This window comes from Balaenoptera borealis (genome assembly GCF_965194805.1).
Source record: "Balaenoptera borealis genome assembly, chromosome: 12".
NCBI lineage: Eukaryota > Metazoa > Chordata > Mammalia > Artiodactyla > Balaenopteridae > Balaenoptera > Balaenoptera borealis.
The window spans coordinates 39,068,649-39,090,709 of NC_138869.1; the positions used below are offsets into that span (position 1 = coordinate 39,068,649).

The following is a 22,061-nucleotide window of genomic DNA, read 5'->3' on the forward strand; positions in this document are numbered from 1 at the left end:
AAAAAGGCCCTTATGTCTTGGGTGTAGCTGTGTCCCACCGGGACCCTCCATGGCCCCACAGCATACACTCAGAGTGGAAAGAGCTGTGAGAGCACCTGCTAGCCCAACTTCCTGTTCTCCAGCGGAGTAAACTCAGTCCCCAAGGGGACAGAGTTGCCTTTCAAAGTTCATATGCTGATTGGGAACCCAAGCCTGCTGATTTCAAATCCTTTGTTACTTCATTTTGCAGTGAAAATGGAGGCTTGGGATAATAAAATGGCTCAGAATTCCTCTGTGTTTCTGTGACAGAAAATAGGAATAAAAGCACCTTGGAAAGTCAACAGCCACTCACAAAAGCAGAAGGGACCGTGATGATAAGGTCAGCTTCCTGACCTCACAGCTGTGAAGATGGAGGCCAGGGTTCCCCATCAACCTCACATAATGGCGAGACTGCTGGCAGAAGCGAGCTGGGGAGAGAACTCATCTGCTCCAACTAGAAAAACTCCTCAAAGGCATTGAGTGGCGGTGCAGTGGGTCTTCAGTGCCCCTCCCCTCTCCTCCCCTCCCCAGAGCATCTCGTTCAGCTTTACCTGGACCACAGCACCTTAACGTTCCCCAGTCACTTGAACCACCATGGAAGTTCGAGTTAGTTCCTTCTGGTGCAGGTGAGTGAGACAAAAATCAAGAATTAGGAGCCAGGGACTTCCCTGGTGGCACAGTGGTTAAGAATCCGCCCGCCAATGCAGGGGACGTGGGTTCGAGCCCTGGTGCGGGAAGATCCCACATGCTGCGGAACAGCTAAGCCCACGTGCCACAACTACTGAGCCTGTGCTCTAGAGCCCGTGAGCCACAACTACTGAGCCCGCGAGCCACAACTACTGAGCCCGCGAGCCACAACTACTGAGCCCACGTGCCACAACTACTGAAGCCCTCGAGCCTAGAGCCCATGCTCTGCAACAAGAGAAGCCACTGCAGTGAGAAGCCCGCGCACCACAACGAAGAGTAGCCCCGCTTGCCGCAATTAGAGAAGGCCCGCAGGCAGCAATGAAGACCCCAATGCAGCCAAAAATAAATACATTAAAAAAAAAAAAAAGGTATTAGGAGCCATACAGATAATTAGATCAAAGACTGCCAATGAAGACACCGCTCTTCCCAAACTGACTTTGAACTCATTAGACTATGTGTGAGTCAGGATTCACTCCATACTTCTGAGACCTCTACCTTTGGTTGGTTTTAGAGTCACAGGGATGTTTCCAGGGATGCTCCCAGGGACTTGTTTTTCTTTGTCTGAATTAATCAAAATAGCCCAGCATATTTGTACAGCAGACAGTTCTGCCCGTGCTCTCTCAAAAGAGAGCCTGTCCAGGGAATCTGCATTCTTCGACAAGAGAAGGAGAGCTGGAGGTTGAGGACGGGGGTGGTGTTGAGGAAATGAAGGGGAAAAAAGTACTTCCAACACATAAGAAGTCCCAATTACAGTGGAATTTGGATGAGAGCCATATATCTGTTTCCAAGGCGACTGGTTGTAAAGTTCACTTCTATCATGGTCTCATTCTTCTTACAAGCAGTGATGTTTGGATCCCACAGACGTCCTGTGAGTTGAGAGAATCACAAGACTGGAGTTGCAAACTCAGCCCTCATTTAAGCCCCCATAAGGGCTTGACAAAAACAGATGTACGTTCTGAGGCACACGTCCAATAGATACTTACTCAGCTACACAGTGTGCCTTTTATTTATCATCTCAAAGTAACCTGCTGCCCAAGAAAGTTTAGTGACCCCACGTCACTGCTTTGCTGCAAACAGCTTCCCTGGGCTGAGGGTGGTGAGAGGCACAGGCCGGGTTCTACTACTCCCTTCTATTCTCAACATCCATTTTGAGTGAAGGGCTGGGGTCAGGATTTCTTCCTTTCCAGGATGGGGAGCAGGAGCCACAGGTTAGGAGACATGTCTAAGTTTATAGAGCGAGGGAATTCAGCTAGAACTAGAACACTCTGCGTTCCAGGAACTCCATCCATCAGACTACTCTGCCCCAGCTTTACTGGATGTCAAGAAATAAGGAAATATCTCATGCTTAGAAGATACCCAGACAGGTCTACTCTGAGAAAAAGCTGGTTGTTTCATTCATGTGGCTTGCAAATCAGCACTCGGTTAATTTCCAGGAACATGATATAGAATACCGTGTATTATTTTCCCCACCCAGGAGGCCATTTCAAGTCCCAGCTCAGAACTGTCTTTAGGAGTTGGGTTCTAGGACTGATTGGAGGCCCTCAGACCCCCTCACATCCCAGTGTCCTCCAACACTCCACATCTCTTCTGGTGGGAGGCGAGAGAGGAGGCACAATGCTCCAAGTCTGCCTTCCAGCGAGGAGACGCGTGCACTCAGTCTGCTGGGGTTCATAGGGATGCCTGTGGCGTGGGGGTGCCTAAGAGGCAGGGACTGATCCCCTCAAAACCACTAGCCTCATTAGCATCCTAAGACTGTATTACCCGGAAATGAACAGAAATCCTTGTAAAACCCTTGGAAGTTGGACAGTTGGGACTGATTATCCTGAATGGGCTTATTTAAAAATGCGAAGGGTGGGGGCAGGTTCTAACAGTCTGGCCTGTAGGATGTGGACCCCTGTGAGGTCACAGGTTGAGAGCCTGCTCCTAGTCACTACTTTAGCTAACGCTCCCACCTTGAATGTTTGCACATCCAAGCAGAAGGTGTGCAGGGTGCCCGTGACCACAGTTCAGTGGTACTGGTGTCTGAGCAGCTGGAGGACTTACAGATTCCCATCCAGGCAGGAAGGGCCTTTGGTTTGGCCTAAAATGTTACTTTAACCAAGGGAGCAGGTTGTTTTTTTTCTGTGACTTGCTCACCGTATAAACCTACTAAGAGTCTGTCCATCCCTGGGTTCAGTGGGCACGGCGCTGGCCGGGATCAGCCTTCAAAGTCTGAGCAATTGGGATACATAACAGCCCCACTCTAGGCCTCAGTTCCTTCATCTTAAAAAGCTTGAGCTGCGCTGATTCACGCTATAAATTTCTTCTAATAACAAAAGCAAATGCTGTATTTACTTACCTGCCTCGATGCACTTTTTTTTGTATTTCATTATGTGGTCCAGGCAGCCTGGAAATTTGAATGAAAGTTTTTACATTTTAGAAAAAGGTATCTCTGCTCCACCCCCTTGCCAACAAGTGTGCACACACATATGCTTACCACACCTGTAATGAATTGCCGGAACATTTCACATGAGGTCAGATAGCAGATATAAATGAGATGCTAACATTATACTGTTAAACAGAAGGTTATCTATTCATGAAGTGATAACCAGAGTCTAATTTAAATACAGCCTTTATCAAAACTATCTGTGATCCCCAAGAGAAGACTTAGAAACCAACCATTATTCAAAAATGAGGTTTGGTATTATGTGTAGATACTGCCCCTTCCAGGAGGTGGAGCTTAATCCCACCCTATACCCCCCACCCCAGGATGGGGTAGACTTAGTGATTTGTTTCCAAAAACTAAATTTGGGAAAGGGAAAAATACTAGATTACACAGAGAAGCCTGGCAGACACCACTTAACCAGAGACAAAGGTGAGCACCACCTGTGACGTCCTGTGCATGTCACCCACCCCAATACAGTGTCATGAGAAGAGTGCTTCACCTCTGCGGAATTCTCACCAAACACACCTATATCCCCAGTCTAATCATGAGACAAACACCAGACAAGCCCAGATTGGGTTTGCAGGATGCATGGCCATCACTCCTCAAGACTGTCATGGTTGTGAAACACAGGGAAAGACTAAGAAACTCACAGATCAGATGAGACGAAGGAGACACGGGGGACTAAATGCCACTGGGACAGAAAGAGGACATTAATGGAAAAGCAGGTGAAATCCAATAAAGTCTGGAGTTTTGTTCATAGAAATGTACCAGTGTTGGACTCTTAGTTTTGACAAATAGACCACGGTAATGTAGGATGTTACCGATAAGGGAAACTGGGTGAGAAGAATATGGGAACTCTTCGTACTAGCTTTGCAACTTTTCTGTAAATCTAAAATTATTCCAAAATATAATTTAAAAAATGAGATTTAGTCTCATCAAGAAAGCTGGGCACTACTGTGTAGTAAATGATGTGATGCCAAGAATACACTGGACCACAACCAAGGAACAATGACAGATTGGAAATTGCCCCATTTGGCTTCGATGCTACACCTGGGACAGGGACAGGCATGGGATACAGAACAGGTGACCCAGCCGAGTGGGGGTGACGTGGGAGCTGCTGGGGCCGGGCACCATGCTGGACCCTCCTCACCCATGATCCCGTCTCATCCTCACCCCAACCCCGTGTGTGTTACTGCAGGTGTGACACCAGAGAGCTGATCGTGTGTCATAGAGCAAGGGAAAGAACCCAGCACTCAACTCAGTGCCACCTGCCTCTTCACCGCAGCTCAGAGGACAAACCTTCTGGAGTCTGTACATCCTCAGAGACCAGCCGCACGCTGTCAAGACTACACAGCCTGCCAGGAAGCTGAGGCTGGAACAAGCGTTTTGCATCATCAACAAAGAATGGCTAAAGTGCATCAGTCCAGAAGGACCAGAGTTTGACCGTCAGCTTCACTTCTGCATGTGTAACCAGGGCAAGTTACTTAAGCTCTCAGTTTCTTTATCTGTAAAACGGGGCTGTCCCAACCTCGGGGTTGTTGACGGCTTAAGTGAGATGATGCGTGTCAAGTGCTCAATCAGTGCCTGACACACAGGAATGGGCTTTCCCCTCCATTTCACCTGACTTAATCCTCTCCTTGTGAGTGAGGTGTGGTTACCGTCATGTCCATATTACACACGAGGAAGCCGAGACTCAGCAAGGCCAAACGCCTTGTCCAGGGTACCTGGCCTCTCTGTACCAAACCACACACCAAACAGGTGTCCCAGCAAGACAGAGAGTAAGAGAAGAGTGAGGAAGTGTACCTGGTGAGGTGAAGTTCACAGCCAGGGAGGGGCCGTCTTCATTCATATTTGCATTGGGGATGTTATGGGCCCCAACGAAATAGACCGTGTTCAGCTCTACAGGAAAGCCAATGTAGGAAAACGTCCACTGCAAGGCAAAGCGGGAAGCCCTGAATTTCCAAGTTCTTCTCATTTATAATTTCATTCCTTAACCTACTGCTGAAACTCACGTCTCTAGTCAATGTCTGCTAAGGAAATGGACCCTACACGGTTTGCCAGTGTAACTCACAGAATCAGAGAAGTGTAAAATTCTACAGCCAGGATGTAATTTAAGTTCAGCTTCCCTCACTTTGCTGATGGGGAAACTGAGGCCCAGGGATGCTGACTCGCCCAAGGCACACAGCAGAGAAATGGCCCCAAATGGGATTTGAACCAAGGCATCCTGCTTCAGGCTCCAGGATGTAGCTCTCAGCAGCCTGTATGTGAGCACAACATCCACACCCCCAACAAAGGACCTGGATTAGTGACAATTAGCCAAGTGTCTCCAAGTGCTTACTTTGCCACCAGAGGGTCTGGTCTGAGTCTGGAAGGCGTCAGTGTAATTGCACCTGACGCAGCTGAAGGACTGGAAGTGGCTTTTGCCCGTCACGCAGATCTTGGTGGCTTTCAACAAGCGGATGCTGGCTGCCGAGGTGGGCAAGAGGGCAGTTGTGTATTTAGTGCTAAATCTGTGGATGACTTGATGCTAGACAGCCTACCTGCCTCATCGCACTTCACATTCACTGTAGCCCTCAAAGGTAGGCACGATGATTGTCTCCAGTTTACGGATGGGGTAAGTGAGGCTTAGGGAATTTCAGGGAGCTTTGCTGTGGCTTACAAAGTTCATCAGCGGAAGAATATGGATTCAAATTCCAAAGCCTTTCCTCCTCATAGGTGAGCCTGAATTTCACAGATGCCTGCAAAGAGGAGTCTAACTGCACTATTTTGGGTCTCTTTTAAGAGGAACAGGCCTGCTGTATAGAACACCACAGAGGCCTTTCACAGTGTCCTCAGCAGCCATGCCTGTTCCGTCTGCACCTTTACGCATGCTGATCCTTCTCCCTGGGATGCCCTTTCCTCCTATTCCCTGCCTCTCCAAGTCTTACTCCTTCAAGGCCCAACTCATGCACCACCGCCTATAACAACAGCTAACATACATGAGCCTGCTCTGTGCCAGGGATGAAGCCAAATGCCTTATTGCAACATCTAATTTAATGTGGTCTCACCAGGGCCCTCTCCTGCTCCTCTCTCCCCAACCCCCTTCGCAGTACAGGTCCCTCCAGGATTCCCCTGATGGAGTCTGTGCCTGTGTCTGCCTCCCCTTGGCCCTCTGGGAACCCGACTGGCACTCCCAGATTATTGACCGGATGGAATTTAGCTGAATTTAGTGGGTGGAACCTACACACATGGCCTTTAGGTCCTCAGGATTGGTTCATCCAAAGAACTCACAAGGTGCCTCAGAGAAATGAGGACTTCAGGACTTCCACAATGCCCTTTGGGAGGTGGAAAATTTATCTACCCGAGAGAATGTTTTCCTACACCTCGGGGATCATCTCTGGCCTTACCCAATTTTCTTCCATGAAGGACAGCATAACATACAGAAAAGCACACCAGCGTGCCATTTGATGAGTTTTCACACTCATGCAGCCAGTACTTAAGGAACACCCCAGGAGTGCCTCTCAGGCCTCCTTTCAGTCATTCCCCGCCTGAGAGTTGCGACTGTCCTGACTTCTAACTGCCTAGAGTAGTTTTGCCTGTTTTGCACTTTTTGTTAATGGAATCATCTGGTGGGTAGGACTGCAGGCCTGTGTGCAGATGTGAAGGTATGAACTCCTGAATCTGGCTTCTTTCGTTTGTGAGATTCATCCACACTGTGTGTAGTTACAGATCATTCATGCTCATTGCTATACTGGATTCCGTTTTGTGATTCTAATTCTACTGTCAGGCATTTGAGGCATTTTTTTGGCTGTTATGAATACTGCTACTTTGAACATTCTAGTCTGTGGCTTTGGTGCGTGCATGTACGTATTCTGTTGGATGTGTGCCTGGGAGGGGAAGTAATGGGTTGTAGAGTCTGCCCTTTTCTGCTTTAGCAGACACGTCAGGCCTTATCTTTGATTGATGCAAACTTACCATCTGCCCGGAGTATCCAGCTTATGTTCATCAAAATTTAATAGTCCTCCAGCACAACACTGCTTTTAATAGGCTCCACTCGGAGATCCCTCAAGTCTCCTGGGGTCAGGGTGTGTCAGACCATCCATTCTGGAGATGGTCCTGGGAGAAGGCGAGACTGCCCATGACACCCCCCCCTCCCCAGCCCAAACCAATGCCACCTGCTCTACATGACCCACCCTGACCACCCCTCACTCACAATTCATCTCTTCTTCCAGCTAAGGCAGGCCAGACATTTCTCAGTGCTGGTTGATGTGCAGCCAAGGTGATGCTCAACCTCCCGGCCCCAACCGACAGAGCACGTGTCACCACTCCGGGTCCCTTCATACGTATGTGTGTATCTAATATATTTGACATGTTTACTAGGATCAGTCCTGCCTTCCCCACACCTTATCCTGGACTCCGGCCAGCTGGCCCCCATGACTCTCCCGTCCTACCTCCCAGTCTCTGGTGGTACCATCTCCCCTCCAGCTCCCCCTGTGCATCCACATTTCTTGGGCAGAAGCCCACCCAGTCTTCAAATGCTACAATCTCCCACACTCCTTCTTCTCTAAAACATTTGCCTCCTGTTCCCAGCTGTAAGTGACGTCCCTCCCGTGGCACTTGATCTCCCTCCAAGGAGTGGCAGGCTTCCCTTTTTACCTTGCATGGCGATTCCCACCCTTCCTGTGCCTCTAACTTGCCAGGAGTCCAGCCCCGAAACCCGAAACCCTGGGAGCTCTGCCTCGAGCAGATAGAGGCTTCACCCGCATCAGCTAACGAAGCAATGGTTCACCCTGTGTCTGGTCTCTCATGACCTACTGCCGGGATTCGGGTCCCCTAAAGGTCCAGCTGTGCTTTTGATGTAAAGCCCTGTTTCTAGTGCACCTACCGGGTTCAGAGCCACACTGAATCGTCTGCAAGAGAGAAAGAAACCGAGTGCCATGTTGAATACCGTCAAACCACAAGCTTTCATTTGCCAATTAGGCAAAACACCATCTTCTTCCTTAAATGCATATACAAGGGATGAATGCTGAGCTGGTTCCACTTCACAGTTTGAGGGAGACTACGTGGCCCCATGGTAGGCTATGATGGGCCATAGATTAACCACTAGTACACTTGACCCTCAAGCCTGGCCATCACCTCCCTTAAAGACCAGAGGTGGGTTTACCCCTCTCTGCACCTCAGCCGTCTCTGCTACAAGCAGGGGATAACTCTGGACCACCATGAAGGTCCCTTCAAACACTAATGTTTACCTGCAGGCTTTCAGGACAGTCTGGAATATTTATTGAGTTTTCCCAGGTTAAGGACTGGCTGTGCCAAGAAGATAAGCAGAAGAGTGCAGTCCATGGTGCCTTTCCCAGGTGCTTTAAAAAATTCTTCTTCTAATATAAAAGGACTCACCTGAGATATTTACAAAATCATAACGCAACTGTGATTTCATCATGTTATCTTTTAAAAAGAACTTTTAGGGCTTCCCTGGTGGCACAGTGGTTAAGAATCTGCCTGCCAATGCAGGGGACACAGGTTTGAGCCCTGGTCCAGGAAGATCCCACATGCTGCGGAACAACTAAGCCCGCGTGCCACAACTACTGAGCCTGCGCTCTAGAGCCCGCGAGCCACAACTACTAAGCCCGCGTGCCACAACTACTGAAGCCCATGCTCCACAACGAAGAGTAGCCCCCGGTCGCTGCAACCAGAGAAAAGCCCGCGCTAGCAACGAAGACCCAGTGCAGCCAAAAATAAAATATATAAAATTTATTTTAAAAAAATAAAGAGAACTTTTAAAAAAATAAATAATATCATCAGTGTCTAAGAAAGGCCAGTATTAAATCCTTTGGAGTTAACTGCTCATGTCTTTTTATAGGAAAAAATAATTAGTACTTTGGTTTTGTAATAAAATACTGGATCTAAAAGGCAGCCGCAAGTTCCAGTGACATGACACAGCATGGTCAAGTCCACCAGCTCTGGAGTCTGATCCCTCACGGCCTCAACGTTTCTAAACACCTTGTATGACAGAAGGCAAGACTTTTGATAGTTTGAGTAATCTGAGTTGGGTGAAATTGTCAGTTGCTCATCTTTGTCTTTTTAAAGCTGAACTCCAACGGATATCATCAGGCAGCTTTTTAAACAAATGAGCCACGATACTGGGAGCTACGTTCTTGTCAAAGGGCTGGTGAGACAAATTTTAGGAAGAAGCACAGCAACAGCTCTAAACTTTACAGAGTTCAAGCTGTTGGCCTAACAGCAGCTACTGCAAAGGCAATGAATTCTTCCTCTAGTGGAAAAGGCCAGGGACTGAGGGGATGGGCTCTGAACTGAGACAGAGGACAAGGAGAGTAGCTGAAGACGTAAGGGCAGGGAATGGGGTTTGTCTTTCCATCACCAAGTAACACCATGCTTTTATGCTATGTGCTATGCTAAAAGGGCAGCAATATAGCTTCAAATGCTATTTCGCAGATGAGCTTTTCTTTAATGACCCAGAAGATTCCCTCAGTCCTTCAAGGCACAGGGGACGAAAAGAAACCTGCAGTAGAGTTCAGGAGCTTAGCTCTGAGGACAAGGGCCCCAGTACAGCAAAATTAACAGGGCAAAAAAGGCGAGTGGAATGGAGAAGCAGCTCTTGTGCCCCCAAATAGGGCAGACCTCAAGACCCCAGGCAATAACAATAGTGAACACCTACTATGTGCCAGGCTCTTTGCTGCTGCCTTGCAGGCCCTATAGCTGTCCTTCACTAGATACTGGTAAGTTAGGTATGACCCTTCCTTACACAGATGAGGACAAGAGGCTCCGTGAGTATAAATGGCTGAATCAAGAGCACATGGTGGCATGTGAACCCAGGTTTGTCTGATTCCCTTGCTCCTGACTCAAGCAGCCCGACGCCCGGTGCCCCAGAGCATGCACAGCGTCCCCTTCAGACGGCCCTCCGCGAACGCCTTGGAGAAGCATGAGCTGACGGGTGGGACGAATTTGGGTCCGGGCTCGAGGGACGGGAAAGCCGGAGAGGGGCGCGGACGTGGGCTTACCGGCTCCGGAGGCATGGCACCGCAGCACAGCGCGGCCAGGCTCAGCAGTACTAGCGACATCGCGGGGCCACCGCCCGCCCCCGCTCGTGGTCCCGGCCAGCCTTCGGCCGCGCTGTTATCCCGGCGCCCGGGGCCACACCTCCGGGCTCCGCCTCCCCCAGCACCGCCCAGGTAGGGGCGGCCCCCTGGCGCCCTTCCTGGGTAGGGAAAGAAGTGCCCCGGCCTGCAGGGGCCGCGAGGGATGCCTGGGTCCGAGCGTCTCTCCAGCAGCCGCGCACGCGCCGGCTCAGCGGACTCGTGCGTGCAGTGAGCCAGGTGCACTAGTTGCACGCGCGTCCCGCTCGCCCGAGCCCGGCGGGCCCGCCTGGCGTCCGGTCATCTCCCGGAGCAGGGCGGTCCGAGAGGCCCGCGGTGCCCCTCCTGGCCGCCCGGAGCGCGCGGAGCGCCGGCGCCGCCAGTTAAAGTGTAGCGGGGCCGGGCCGCCGCCGACCGTCCCTGCACTCGGGCTGAGCTGCCCACGGTGAGTAGCGGGGACGCGCTAGACCCCGGGTCCACCCGCCCCGAACGGCCCCGGCCGCAGCCCGGAGCCCCAGCGGCCTCAGGCCGAGAGGTCGGGTGGGTCCGGAGGACCCCGGCTGGACGCCGAGGCTGGGGCTCCACTTGACGCTGCGGCTGAGCCCCGGGAAACAAAAACGGTGGGACGGGGACAGCAAAGCCTCACTGAGTTCTTCGCGGGAGCTAGTTCCTCGCAGGAACTAAGTTATATGTAATTCGTGTAATAGAAACCCTCCCTTTCCCCGGGTGTTCTGGTCAACGTATGTTTTCACAAAATGAGGCCTGACACTAACACTTCGGTCTCCGGAGGCGGAAGCCTTCACCCTTTGGGTTTGGAGGCGGGTTTTCGAGTTTCACTGAGCTCAGGATTTATGAGCAGCGTTAAATGCAAATTTTGGGCCCGCCTTTCAGAGAGCCAACCCAGCCCCTCAGGTCCAGCAGGGTCCGGAATCTGCATTTAACTTGACATTGCTGGTAACTCTGCGCAGGTGGACCAGGACCATCCTGTGAGGCACAGTGGTTTGGGGGAAGGTTAATAAAAATCAGCTGGGCCAACAGCAGATCAAAGTGCTTGGAACTTTGCTGCTTCAGCTGCCTGCGTTTGCAAAGGACAAGGTGGGGGTGACCAACTCAAGGTCCCTTAAACTTGTAGGCCAAGTTAGGTCCATTCTTTACATGAGACCAAGGCCTAAGGAGGGATGGAATTGTCAGCTGGTGCGAGGTTGACTTAGTCAAGCAGCTCTTTTGCTGAGGTCCTGTGCACCAGGCCTGGCCCACCTGCCTGATCCAGATTTGGGCCAGCATGGAGCGGGCCCAGCTAGAGCTGGGGGCTATGGCATGCACACATGTAGGTTTCAGGTGATGCTTCCAGAGGATTGGTCTGGTTTCTAACCAAGGAGAGTGGCTCAGGTGAGGCTGTTGCCTCACCCATGCCTGGGGCTGGGCCACCCGGGGCCCCTCTCTCAACCTCTCTGAGTTGCTTTGAGCCCTGGGGTCCCAGAGATCATTTGCATCTCTAACAGTTGTCTTTCTTCTGAGCAAACACGTGCAGGGTGCCAGCCCTGGGGTGCAAAGGTGCCTTTGGACTGAGGATGAGGGCGGTGAGAACATGTTCAAGGGCACATGTGCCCAGCCTGCTGTGGAAGCGCAGATGCAGACAGCCTCGTCTTCCAGCTCTTGAGATCATGAACTTTGTCCCATGGTGCAGAGGAACCACGGCAGGCGTTTTGGTGGTGGTCAGTTTTCAGTTTTAGAAAGCCCACCTGGGTGCTTATGCCAGGCCGTGGGAGGCCAGTCCCTCTGAGGCCAGCGAGGAGGCAGGTGCTAACCAAAATGCGTTCACTGGACAAATAGCTGAGTCCCTGTGGGCCAGGCTTCGAGCCGTGCCAGCTTTACAGCTGGCCCCAAAGCAGGCCCTGCTGCAGGAGCTTGGGCTGTTGAGTGTGAGGGCTTTGGGGACAACCAGGGATGCAGAGGTTAGTCCTCTATCTGGAAATAGAGTTTGTGAGTCAGACATTTATAGGGGTGGTAGAGAGGGGAGGAGGATAGGTCCCCGGGGAAGGAGAACTCCCTGGAGGTAAAGGCTAGGAAAACCTGAGAGTGAGGGGGCAGCCGAGGTGTCAGATGAGGCAGAGGGGCCAGGGGTGGCCTGGCCTGAGGTGGGCCCCTGGCTTAGGTCCTTGGCAAGAAGGGGTGAGACAGGCAGGGGAGGAAGTGGGTTTGGAGGTGGAGTGGGGTGGTTTTCTTTCAAGAAAGGGCAAGGTTAAGATTATTTCTCCAGGGGAAGATACTGGTGGGCAAAGGAGAGAGGAAACATGAGGCCAGCATGGTGCCGAGGTGGCTGAGCATCGGGTAGGAGGAGTAGGAGGAGGGAACCTGGGCAGCAGGTGCTGGCCATTGACTTGGGACACAGACTGAGTGATCCCCCAGTGCCCTGGGTCCAGGGTTGGGTGTGTGTGGGCACAGAGGTGACACTGCCCTGGTCCTGGTTCTCTGATGCCCACGGCAGGACTGCAGAGTGGGCAGCCCCACAGAGAGCCCTTCAGCCACAGCTGGTGTTCTCTGTGGGCCAGCAAGGTGTGCCTGCCTGTCTTTTCGGGGGGAAGGGGTCTGCTCTGGCTCGGAAGTTCATTCCAAAAAGTGTCCCTCCACAAGAGGGCTTTGTTGGTTAAGCATGCAGCCTCCAAGGTGGCCTGCTGGAAGGAACACCATTTGTTTGAATGCCGAAGTCCAACAGTGTCGTGGCTTTAAACAGGAGGCGGGACCATTGCGGGTCAGGAGGTCTCAGCTTCCTCTCTCTAACCTCTGGAAGTCACTGCCCTTCTCAGAGCCTCAGTTTCCTTTGCTGTAAAGTGGGCAGATGAGACAGTGTAATGGCAGTGAGGTGACTCAAGTCTGTGAGGGAAGTGCAGATGCTCTGATCTTCCCCCTTTGGCCATGAATTCTTCCGGGTCTAGCTTTCTGAAAGAGCCACTGTGCAGTGTGCCTTCAAGTCTTGGTATTTAGTAGGCGCTTGTGAAATGCTTGAATGAACGAATGAATGAGTGCATACCTTCCTCCTAGGCCGGCACCAAAGCCTGCCTGCCCAGGAGAGCTGGTTTGAGTTTCTTCCTCCTCTTCCTCCTCTGGTGGGGTGGAGGGCACCTCTCCTGGAGCCTGGAAGACCACTCTGTCTAGTACCCATGGCTGTGACCCCAGAACCCCTGGGACAGGCTCTGTGCCGCTGCTGGGGGTGGAGAGACCGGGGTTCCAGATCCCTGGCTGTGCTAGTTACTCCCCAGTGCCAGCCTCGTATGAGGCTGTGTGTGTCCTGGGGCCTCAGTCTCCCCATCCATAACATGAAGCTGACATCAGCCCTGGTGGCCTGGCAGGGCTGTTGGGAGACTCTGAATAGGTGGGAAAAAGCTGAAGGACTTAAAAGGGCTGTGTAAATTTAGGGGCAGGGGAGGTGGGACAAGAAATAAACAGATGATCTCCACGGCCCAAATAGGGAAATTCCTTTGGACCCAAGTGCAGCGATGCCCTCAGGCTGTCGCTTTCATCAGACCTTTGTTTCTCTGCCCTATCCGTTGGCAAGGGAACAAGACCATCAGGGTTGTTGACATGTCCCAGGCCCAGTCTCCACCCACACAGGTGGAATTTTCCACTTCTTTTTTTTTTTTTTCAAATATTAATCAAGGCCCCAGCCAGTCAACAGTGGACCCATTGTCTCATGAAGAGCAAGCTGTTTCTGGCAAACACTGGCCACCTCCCAGGGCCCCGGCAGCCCTCCCGAGCTGGGACGGGTGCTGTTGGGAGCACCCCACCCTCGGTACCACCCTCCCCCCGCCACCCAGTGTTCTGCTCCAGCTGGTTGAGTTTTGCAGAGTCCGTGGCCATGCCTACTTTGAGCCAGGGACCCTGAGGCCACACTGAGAGCTTGCCCCCTGTTCACAGCGGGGCCATGGTTTCTCTGCTCCAGTGAGGAGGGCTGGCCCAGGAAGGCCCACAGACGCGGGCCACGGTGTTCAGTCCATGTTAACACTACCCCTGCCAGTTCCTAGGGCGAAACCCCGTGAGGCCACAGCCCTTGTGTACTTGCATCGATCTTCACGTGCGCTGTCACACTGGCGCCTGGAAGAAGGTCCAGAACGCGGAGGAGGCTGGTACTGTTTTTCTCTCAAAGCCCCAACTGTACGTGGGTGACAGAGTCGGCCTCCCAGAGCTTGAGGGAGGATTACTGGAGATGTCAGGGGGTGGAGCAGTGGGCATGTGTGGGACTCATACCAAAGGGGCAGCCACCTATCTCTCCATCAGTGATACTTGGAACCAGGGTCCGTGGATGCTGGTTGATGTCCTACCCTAGCCTTGGTGCCTGATTGATTCCTGCACTTTCGTTCAGTGATGGAGCTGTTCGTAGTTGACACAAGGAAGCAGTGGGCGTTTTTAAGCAGCCCACCTGGCAGTGCGTAGGGCCCTCTGCCGCTAAGCCCCTCCAGAAGCTTGAAAGGGACACAGTAGCGGGCACGTGTGGGAAAGTTGGCTGACTCGTGTCTCGCCGCTGCTTTATAAAAGGAAGCGAGCTGGCTCCTGCAGGGCTGCTGTGGGGTGTGATCTGGCGCCCCTGTCCCGGCCCCGCCGAGGCTGCGATGGCGCATCCACAGGGGGCCGCTTAGCACCTCCAGGGCCTTGCTGGCCTCCGGAGGAGTGTGTCTCCGAGCCCGTGGTAGCGCCTGAGTGAACGCGGACTAAAGATCAAGCAGGCCTTGCATTTCTCTAATGATCAGTGATGTTGAGCATCCTTTCATGAGGTATCACCTCACACCAGTCAGAATGGCCATCGTCAAAAAATCTACGAACAGTAAATGTGCTTGAAGGAGGAAGCGGGTAGCAAACCTTTGTTGAACGCCCCGACTTCTGTGGAACAGGGTGGAGTCCATCAGCCTACATCAGGCTCCGGCCTCCGAGTTTCTCCCACTCTGCCTTCACTCCCTCACTCCTTTAGCAGAGAGATCTGAGATTTAAAGCAGATAGCAACAACGAAAGCCCTTTTTGTTATGGAAAATTTGGAACACATACAAAATTAGCCAGAAGAGAGTATTGAATCCCATATCCCATCCCCTCATGGGTGATCCTGTTTCGTCTGCCCCCCAAATCCCTGGGGTTTTTTAAACCAAATCCCAAATATTGCTTATTTTTTTCTGTCAATCTTTCAGTAGGTATTTCTGAAACAGTCATTTTAAACAACATTACCACAGAACCAGTGTCACATCTGACAAACAGTGACTTCTTAATATCCTCAGATATCCGGTCAGCGTTCAAATTCCTAGGACCTGAGTGAGATCCACACGTCATTCTCTCATGATCTGTGGATTTCCCTCCATCTCTCTCTGCCTTGTTTCTTTTTCACTTGAACTTGTTGAAGAAATGTCGGGCTTTCCCTTGGCCTGGATTCTGTGTGTGGGATCCCACATTCCTCTGATCTTCGAATTTCCTCCAAATCGGTGGATTTAGAAGTGTGAGCAGATTCAGGTCTGGAGTTTGTGGTGAGGATATTTCATTGTGTTCTCTCATTCACACATATCTCATTCAGACATATGCAGAGGCGAGAGGGAAGGAGCTGCAAACATTAGAGGCCCCCGCAGAGGCTGGCGCCCACTGTCGCCAACAGGAAACGCCCAGCCCGGGTCACACAGAAGTCCTGGCAGAGCTGGGGACAAAAGCCTGGCCTGTGGTTGGCATCATACTTGGGGCTCCTCCCTGGGGTTTTCTTGGCATTCTGAGCAGTCTCTGCCCTGTCCTGTGTCCCACCCTCGGCACCAGGAGGGCGCAAGGACAAGTGGGCCCTGCCCAAGCAGCCAGAGTTATCTCCGAGGCAGCAAATGATTAGCTAATTCAAGAGAAGAGGGGAGAGTTTCTGATTCATTTGTTTATTCGGCACCAAAATGTGGGGGATGAGAGTTTTAGGAAAAGAAACTTGACTTTTGAAGAAAATGAGTTTTTTTTAATTAAAAAAAATTAAGCTACAACATACGGTAAAGTGTACTGATGGTGAATTTTTATCTGTATATGCACCCAGGTGATCCTCACCAGGTCAGGATCCAGAATGTTCCTTGTGCCCCTTATTTTATTTTATTTTATTTATTTATTTGCTGTGGCATGCAGGATCTTAGTTCCCCGACCACGTATCGAACCCATGCCCCCTGTAGTGGAAGCACGAACTCTTAACCACTGGACCACCACGGAAGTCCCTCCCTGTGCCCCTTCTAAGTGGTACCTCTCTCTGTCCCGGCACAGATGTCTCAGTTCAGTGTCCGCATCTCAGACTGCCCAGGTGTGGGAGCTGTAGGCTGCATGCTGGCCTGTCCCCATCATGTGTCTACTCAGCTAGCATTACAGAGTGCCAGACTCTGCGTTGGGGGCCAGGCCACAGAGCCTTTGGCTGGGGCAATGGGCCTTTGACAGCTCATTTCACCTCTAGGGTTGAGGTCTCAGTAAGTGGTACAAAGAGAAGTCCCAGGATGGATGTGGCCAGGGGCCGAGAAAGGCTTCTCAGAGGGAGCATTGGCTGAGCAGGGTCTGAGGGAAGGTGAGAGGTGACCCAGGTGCAAGGAGGTGGGGACCCCATACCTGGAAGAAGGAGCACACGTGCAAAGGCCCAGGGTGGGAGGGAGGGTAGGTGGTCTGGGTGCCTGGAACCCAGAGAGTGAGGCTCATGGTTGGGTGAGGGGTGATGGGTGAGGCGGGGGCAGGAGGCAGGGCTCCTGGGGCTGTGAGGAAGCTTGCTCCACCATCTTGGGAGGATGGGTGGCCTGGGCTGGAGGTGGGCAGTGAGGTTGCTATGGGGGGAGGGGGCAGCTGCCCAGGGTTCTTCACTGGACCATTACTCCCCAGCCCGGCTGCCTCTCTGACCAGACCCTTCCCACCGGGGCCACCACCCCAAACTCCCCTCCTCCCACCCCGGGGCTGGGCGATCAGGCGGCTGTGTCATTGAGAAGGCTTTGCCAGGCTGCAGGGGAGCAGCCGAACTTTACCACTTCTTGGCCTCCACAGCCTTGGGTGGTGCCTTGTCCCCTTTCCATGTGCTGACGGTGACTTTTTAGCTCCCAGAATGTGGCTGTGTTGGGCGGGTGCTGCCTGTGACTTGAAAAGGGACAGGGGCTCCCCTCTCAGGCTTGTTTTCTATGATGTAGGGCTGATGTTGACGGTGATGATGACGATGATGATAGTGATGATGAAGGATGGGTGGCTGCCCCTATTATGACTACTTTACTTATAAGTCTGTTTGGTTTCGTGGCTTAATGGAGCTCCGTGAACAGACCGTGGCAGCTACGGAGCATTATTCATTTGACCCACACAAAGCCCAGCCTAGAAGGTTGAGAACCTTGTCAGAGGTCTCTCAGGAGAGCAGGTCAAAGCCGGGACTAGAAGGCCAAATCAAAGGCAGGTGGCCTGCTCTGAATCCTGCATTGGAGAACAACCCCTCAGAGACCCCCAGAAAGCCGACGATGGCGGCACCCTCCCCCCCACCCACCCCCCTCTTTCTGCAGTTCTCTCTCAGGATTGTCGGCACCACCCTGGCCCATGGGCTCAGAGACAGTGCCAACCTTGGGGCACCAAGGGGCTTAGTGCCCACGAGCAGCTGAGCTTTGTGCCTCGGTCTGCTCAAGCCGTGTCTGTAGTGACAGGGCTACCCAGCCACTGTGTAAATGGTTAACAGCATCCTTTCTTGTGATGGGGCCCTTTTTATGGCTCTGTCCCCCATGGGTGGACAGTGAGGTTTTCACCATTGTTTGCCAGCATAAACAACTCGGGACAGACCTCTAGGCTTGTTTTGTTCACAGTTGTGCAGAGTTCTCTTTTGGTTAAATTCTTTTTTTTTTTTTTTGCCTGCGGCATGCAGCGTGTGGGATTTTAGTTCCCCAACCAGGGATCGAACCCATGTGCCCTGCATTGGAAGCGCGGAGTCTTTTTTTTTTTTTTTTTTTCCAGGTGGCTTTGCTGTTCTTTTATTCTGACTCCCAGGTCAATAGTTTTCCCATTGCATCATGTCTTACTTTTTTTTTTAATTAAAAAATTGTTTTTTATTGGAGTATAGTTGCTTTACAATATTGTGTTAGTTTATATTGTACAGCAAAGTGAATCAGCTATATGTATACATATATCCCCTCTTTTTTGGATTTCCTTCTCATTTAGGTCCCCACAGAGCACTGAGTAGAGTTCCCTGTGCTATACAGTAGGTTCTCATTAGTTATTTACTTTCTACATAGTATCAATAGTGTATACATGTCAATCCCAATCTCCCAATTCATCCCACCCCCCCACCCCTTTCCCCCTTGGTATCCATATGTTTGTTCTCTACGTCTGTGTCTCCATTTCTGCTTTGTAAATAAGATTGTCTATACCAATTTTTTCAGATTCCACGTATATGCGTTAATATACGATATTTGTTTTTCTCTTTCTGACTTACTTCACTCTGTATGACAGTCTCTAGGTACATCCGTGTCTCTACAAATGACCCAATTTTGTTCCTTTTTAATGGCTGAGTAATATTCCATTGTATATATGTACCACATCTTCTTTATCCATTCCTCTGTTGATGGGCATTTAGGTTGGGAAGCGCAGAGTCTTAACCACTGGACCACCAGGGAAGTCCCTCTTTCAGATAAATTGTTAGAAGAAGTGGGATTGCTGAGACAGAAGGCTGCACCTTTAGAACCCTGATGCATCCCTCACCTTTGGGAAGGGTCTACATGTTCCCCAGCTGTGCCCAAAGCAGAATCATTATTTGCCATTGGCCCTGCCTGGCAGAGCTTCTCAAAGGTTGAAGCAGGTCTTGTGCCCTATTTACGTGCAGGCCTGGCCGAGACTGCTGGCCCCTCTCCAGAGTTCTGTCATCTCTTCTTGGGTAACCTACAAAAGCCAGGACCTCAGTGGCCCCAAGGATCTGATCCTAGTCTGGTACGGTGTGCTGGCTCCGAGCTAGAAAGGAAACACACACACACACACACACACACACACGTGTGCATGCCAAGAAATTGTGAAGAACCCTGTTCAAAGGGTCGTTTCGGGAAGTTTTGTCAGCCCTCCAGCTGTGCAACTCTGGAGACAGACTCTGTCCCAAGCATGGGTACTCCAGATATGGTGGGTAAGCATTTTATTCTAGGCACAGTTCTTTTGCAATTTGACTTTGACAGAATTATCAAGTTTGTTGTGCAATTGGTCACAAGCTCAGAATTACATGGAAATCTGTCTTGTCATACAAGGCAATCAGTGTTCTGACCACAAAATTTGGCAAATTTTTCCATACCAGTCTTTGCTTACTGATTTCAGAACTAAATGAGAATTGTTAGTTGCTACAGAAGACTATGGTGATGAAAGCTGCAGTACTCAGAAGGACATGGTGGCCCTACGTTTGTTCCCCCTCATTTAACGTCACCTCTCCACTTGACATTGTCTCTCCACATATGCTGTGTCCATCACTGGTGTTCAGAGTGGGGGCCGGAATTGACCAAAGCCTTGCTTCCCGGCCGGAAGTACCATGGGGTCCAGGTGTCCAGCTCCAACCTGACCGGCCAGATGCCATGTGTGGCTTGGCGGGCTGCCCTGCACCCCAGGAAGATGAGTGAGGATGAGGATGAGGGTCTTCTCCCCTTGACTGGGAGGTGGAGAGGGTGGAAGTGTCCTGTCCCCCATGCACAGTGATTGGCTGACCCTTCCTCTTCCACTCAGAGCCCCAAGAGTGGACAGACAGCCCTAGACACAGAGCCAAGGCTGGTCCCAGGAAACAGGGTGGGTCAGGGGTACAGGCACCCAGAGTCAGAAGAAAGCCTTTGATGCCCCCCACCCACCTTAACCCGCACCCACTCCCCACCCCCAGCGCGCACGCGCACACGTGCACACACACACACACACACACACTCAAATGAACACACATGCTATCCTGTCTTTCTCTGGTCCCGTAGCTCCCAGCCCGACCCCGCCCCTCATGCTCCATACTGCCGATGACCGGCAGCCCCGGGCAGTAGAAGGGGCTGCTTCCCTGTGACTCCTGCCCCCTGTTGGTCAGTCTGTCCACCCTCCCAGTCTGGCAGCCTGAGAGGGCACTGCTAGGGGTTGGGGTGTCCCTGCCCCCAAGGAGTCCCCTTTGGGTAGCAGGCCCCTCCCTCTTCAGCGCTCCCCTGCCACCCCCATTCTCACTGCCCTGTGAGCGCGGGTAGGTCCTGCCACCTCCCAACACTGTGAGGCCACCGAGAGCCGGGAACCTGAGTGACTCCTCTCCCCTCCTCAGCTCAAGGCCTGGCTTCTGAGGGGAGGGGGAGGCAGCCCCCTTGGATGGGCCTCAGGAACAGGGACATGTTGCTCCAAGGTGGGAGCCTCCCTCCAGGCCTGGGCACCAGGATCGCCAGGGGAGAAGAGAAAGGCCAGCCCACTCCTGGCCATGGCATGGGGTGGAGAGCTGGCCACATGCACCCCCAGGAAGGGGAAGTGAGACTGGGCAAGTGCCCTGGGCTCTCCTGTCTTCATTATTCAGCAAATCCTAAGCTGGGGATTCTTTGGGGAATGTGGGTTGGGGGCAGAGGCGCGTGAGAACGTTTCTTCTCTGCAGAGGTGGAGCCAGACGGAAACGTCCAGTTTGGTCCCCCCATGCCCAGCCCCACCCCTGCCCAGGGACCAGAGAGATCTGTGCCTAGCTCAAGGCCAGACCCAGACCTTTGAGAACAATGAAATGTGCCCTGCACATTGGGGCATGCTGGCGGGGGTTGTTGGAGAAGAACTGTGATAGGAGGTGGGGTCTGGGGATGACTGTGGCCAAGGAGAGTAAATGACCTGCTGCCACTCCATGAGGAAGGGGTCTGGTAAAAATACATCATATAAAACCATTTTAACCATTCTTTTAAAAAGTGTACAATTCAGTGGCATGAAGTACATTCACAGGGTCGTGCAATCATAGCCACAATCCATTTCTAAAACTTTTCATCACCCCAAATAGAAGTTCCATACCCATTGAATGGTAACTCCCCATTCCCTCTCTCCCCAGCCCCTGGTAACTTCTTCTCTAGTTTCTTTTTCTATGAATTTACCTCATATAAGTGGAATCATACAATAATTGTTGTTTCATGACTGGTTTATTTTACTTAGCATAATATTTTCAAGGTTCACCCATGTTGTAGCATTTTTTTTTTGGTTGATATTCATTTTTATTTATTTATGTTAATTTAATTTTTAATTTATATTGGAGTATAGTTGATTTACAATGTTGTGTTAGTTTAAGGCGTATGACTAAGTGATTCAGTTATACATGTACATATGTCCATTCTTTTTCAGATTATTTCCCATATAAGTTATTACAGAATATTGAGCAGAGTTCCCTGTGCTACACAGTAGTAGGTCCCTGTTAAATATCCATATTATGTATAGTAGTGTGCATATGCTAACCCCAAACTCCTAATTTATCCCCTCTACCTTCCCCCCACCCCCGCAACCACAAGTCTGCTTTCGAAGTCTGTGAGTCTGTTTCTGTTTTGCAAATAAGTTCTTTTGTATCATTTTTTTTCTTAGAGTCCACATATAAGTGATATCATATGATATTTGTCTTTCTCTGTCTGACTTACTTCACTTAGTATGATCATCTCTAGGTCCATCCATGTTGCTGCAAATGGCATTATTTCATTCTTTTTTATGGCTTAGTGATATTCCATTGTATATATGCACCACATCTTCTTTATCCATTCTTCTGTCAGTAGACGTTTAGGTTGCTTCCATGTGTTGGCTATTGTGCTATGAACATAGGGATGCATGTATCTTTTGGAATTATAATTTTGTTCAGGTATATGCCCAGGAGTGGGATTGATGGATCATATAGTAGTTCTATTTTTAGTTTTTTGAGGAACCTCCAT

At 51.2% G+C, this 22,061-nt stretch overlaps 3 protein-coding genes across 7 annotated transcripts in view; 2 read left to right on the plus strand and 1 right to left on the minus strand.

Annotated features, from left to right (window-relative positions):
• The window catches only part of ACTR8 (actin related protein 8), a 25,136-nt gene extending 20,449 nt beyond the window's left edge, over positions 1–4,687 (plus strand). For 3 of the 5 annotated variants that reach the window (XR_014232787.1, XR_014232788.1, XM_082347977.1), the window contains one exon: positions 4,329–4,687. The gene's annotated coding sequence lies outside the window, so the exon portion shown is untranslated. Of the gene's footprint in view, positions 1–288; positions 645–4,328 lie in introns of all 5 variants that reach the window. The other 2 variants (XR_014232789.1, XR_014232790.1) reach the window with 1 other exon arrangement.
• The window catches only part of IL17RB (interleukin 17 receptor B), a 15,671-nt gene extending 5,410 nt beyond the window's left edge, over positions 1–10,261 (minus strand). Inside the window, 12 exon segments of the mRNA XM_082347989.1 lie at positions 570–584; positions 588–635; positions 1,430–1,467; positions 1,470–1,571; positions 3,044–3,091; positions 4,934–5,060; positions 5,469–5,596; positions 7,085–7,121; positions 7,125–7,199; positions 7,203–7,225; positions 7,995–8,019; positions 10,129–10,261. Of these exon segments, the coding sequence (XP_082204115.1) occupies positions 570–584; positions 588–635; positions 1,430–1,467; positions 1,470–1,571; positions 3,044–3,091; positions 4,934–5,060; positions 5,469–5,596; positions 7,085–7,121; positions 7,125–7,199; positions 7,203–7,225; positions 7,995–8,019; positions 10,129–10,188 (726 nt within the window). The 5' untranslated portion in view covers positions 10,189–10,261.
• An 89-nt stretch (positions 10,262–10,350) lies between these two features.
• CHDH (choline dehydrogenase) overlaps positions 10,351–22,061 on the plus strand; it is a 60,793-nt gene continuing 49,082 nt past the window's right edge. Inside the window, exon 1 of the mRNA XM_082347987.1 lies at positions 10,351–10,648. The gene's annotated coding sequence lies outside the window, so the exon portion shown is untranslated. The remainder of the gene's footprint in view (positions 10,649–22,061) is intronic.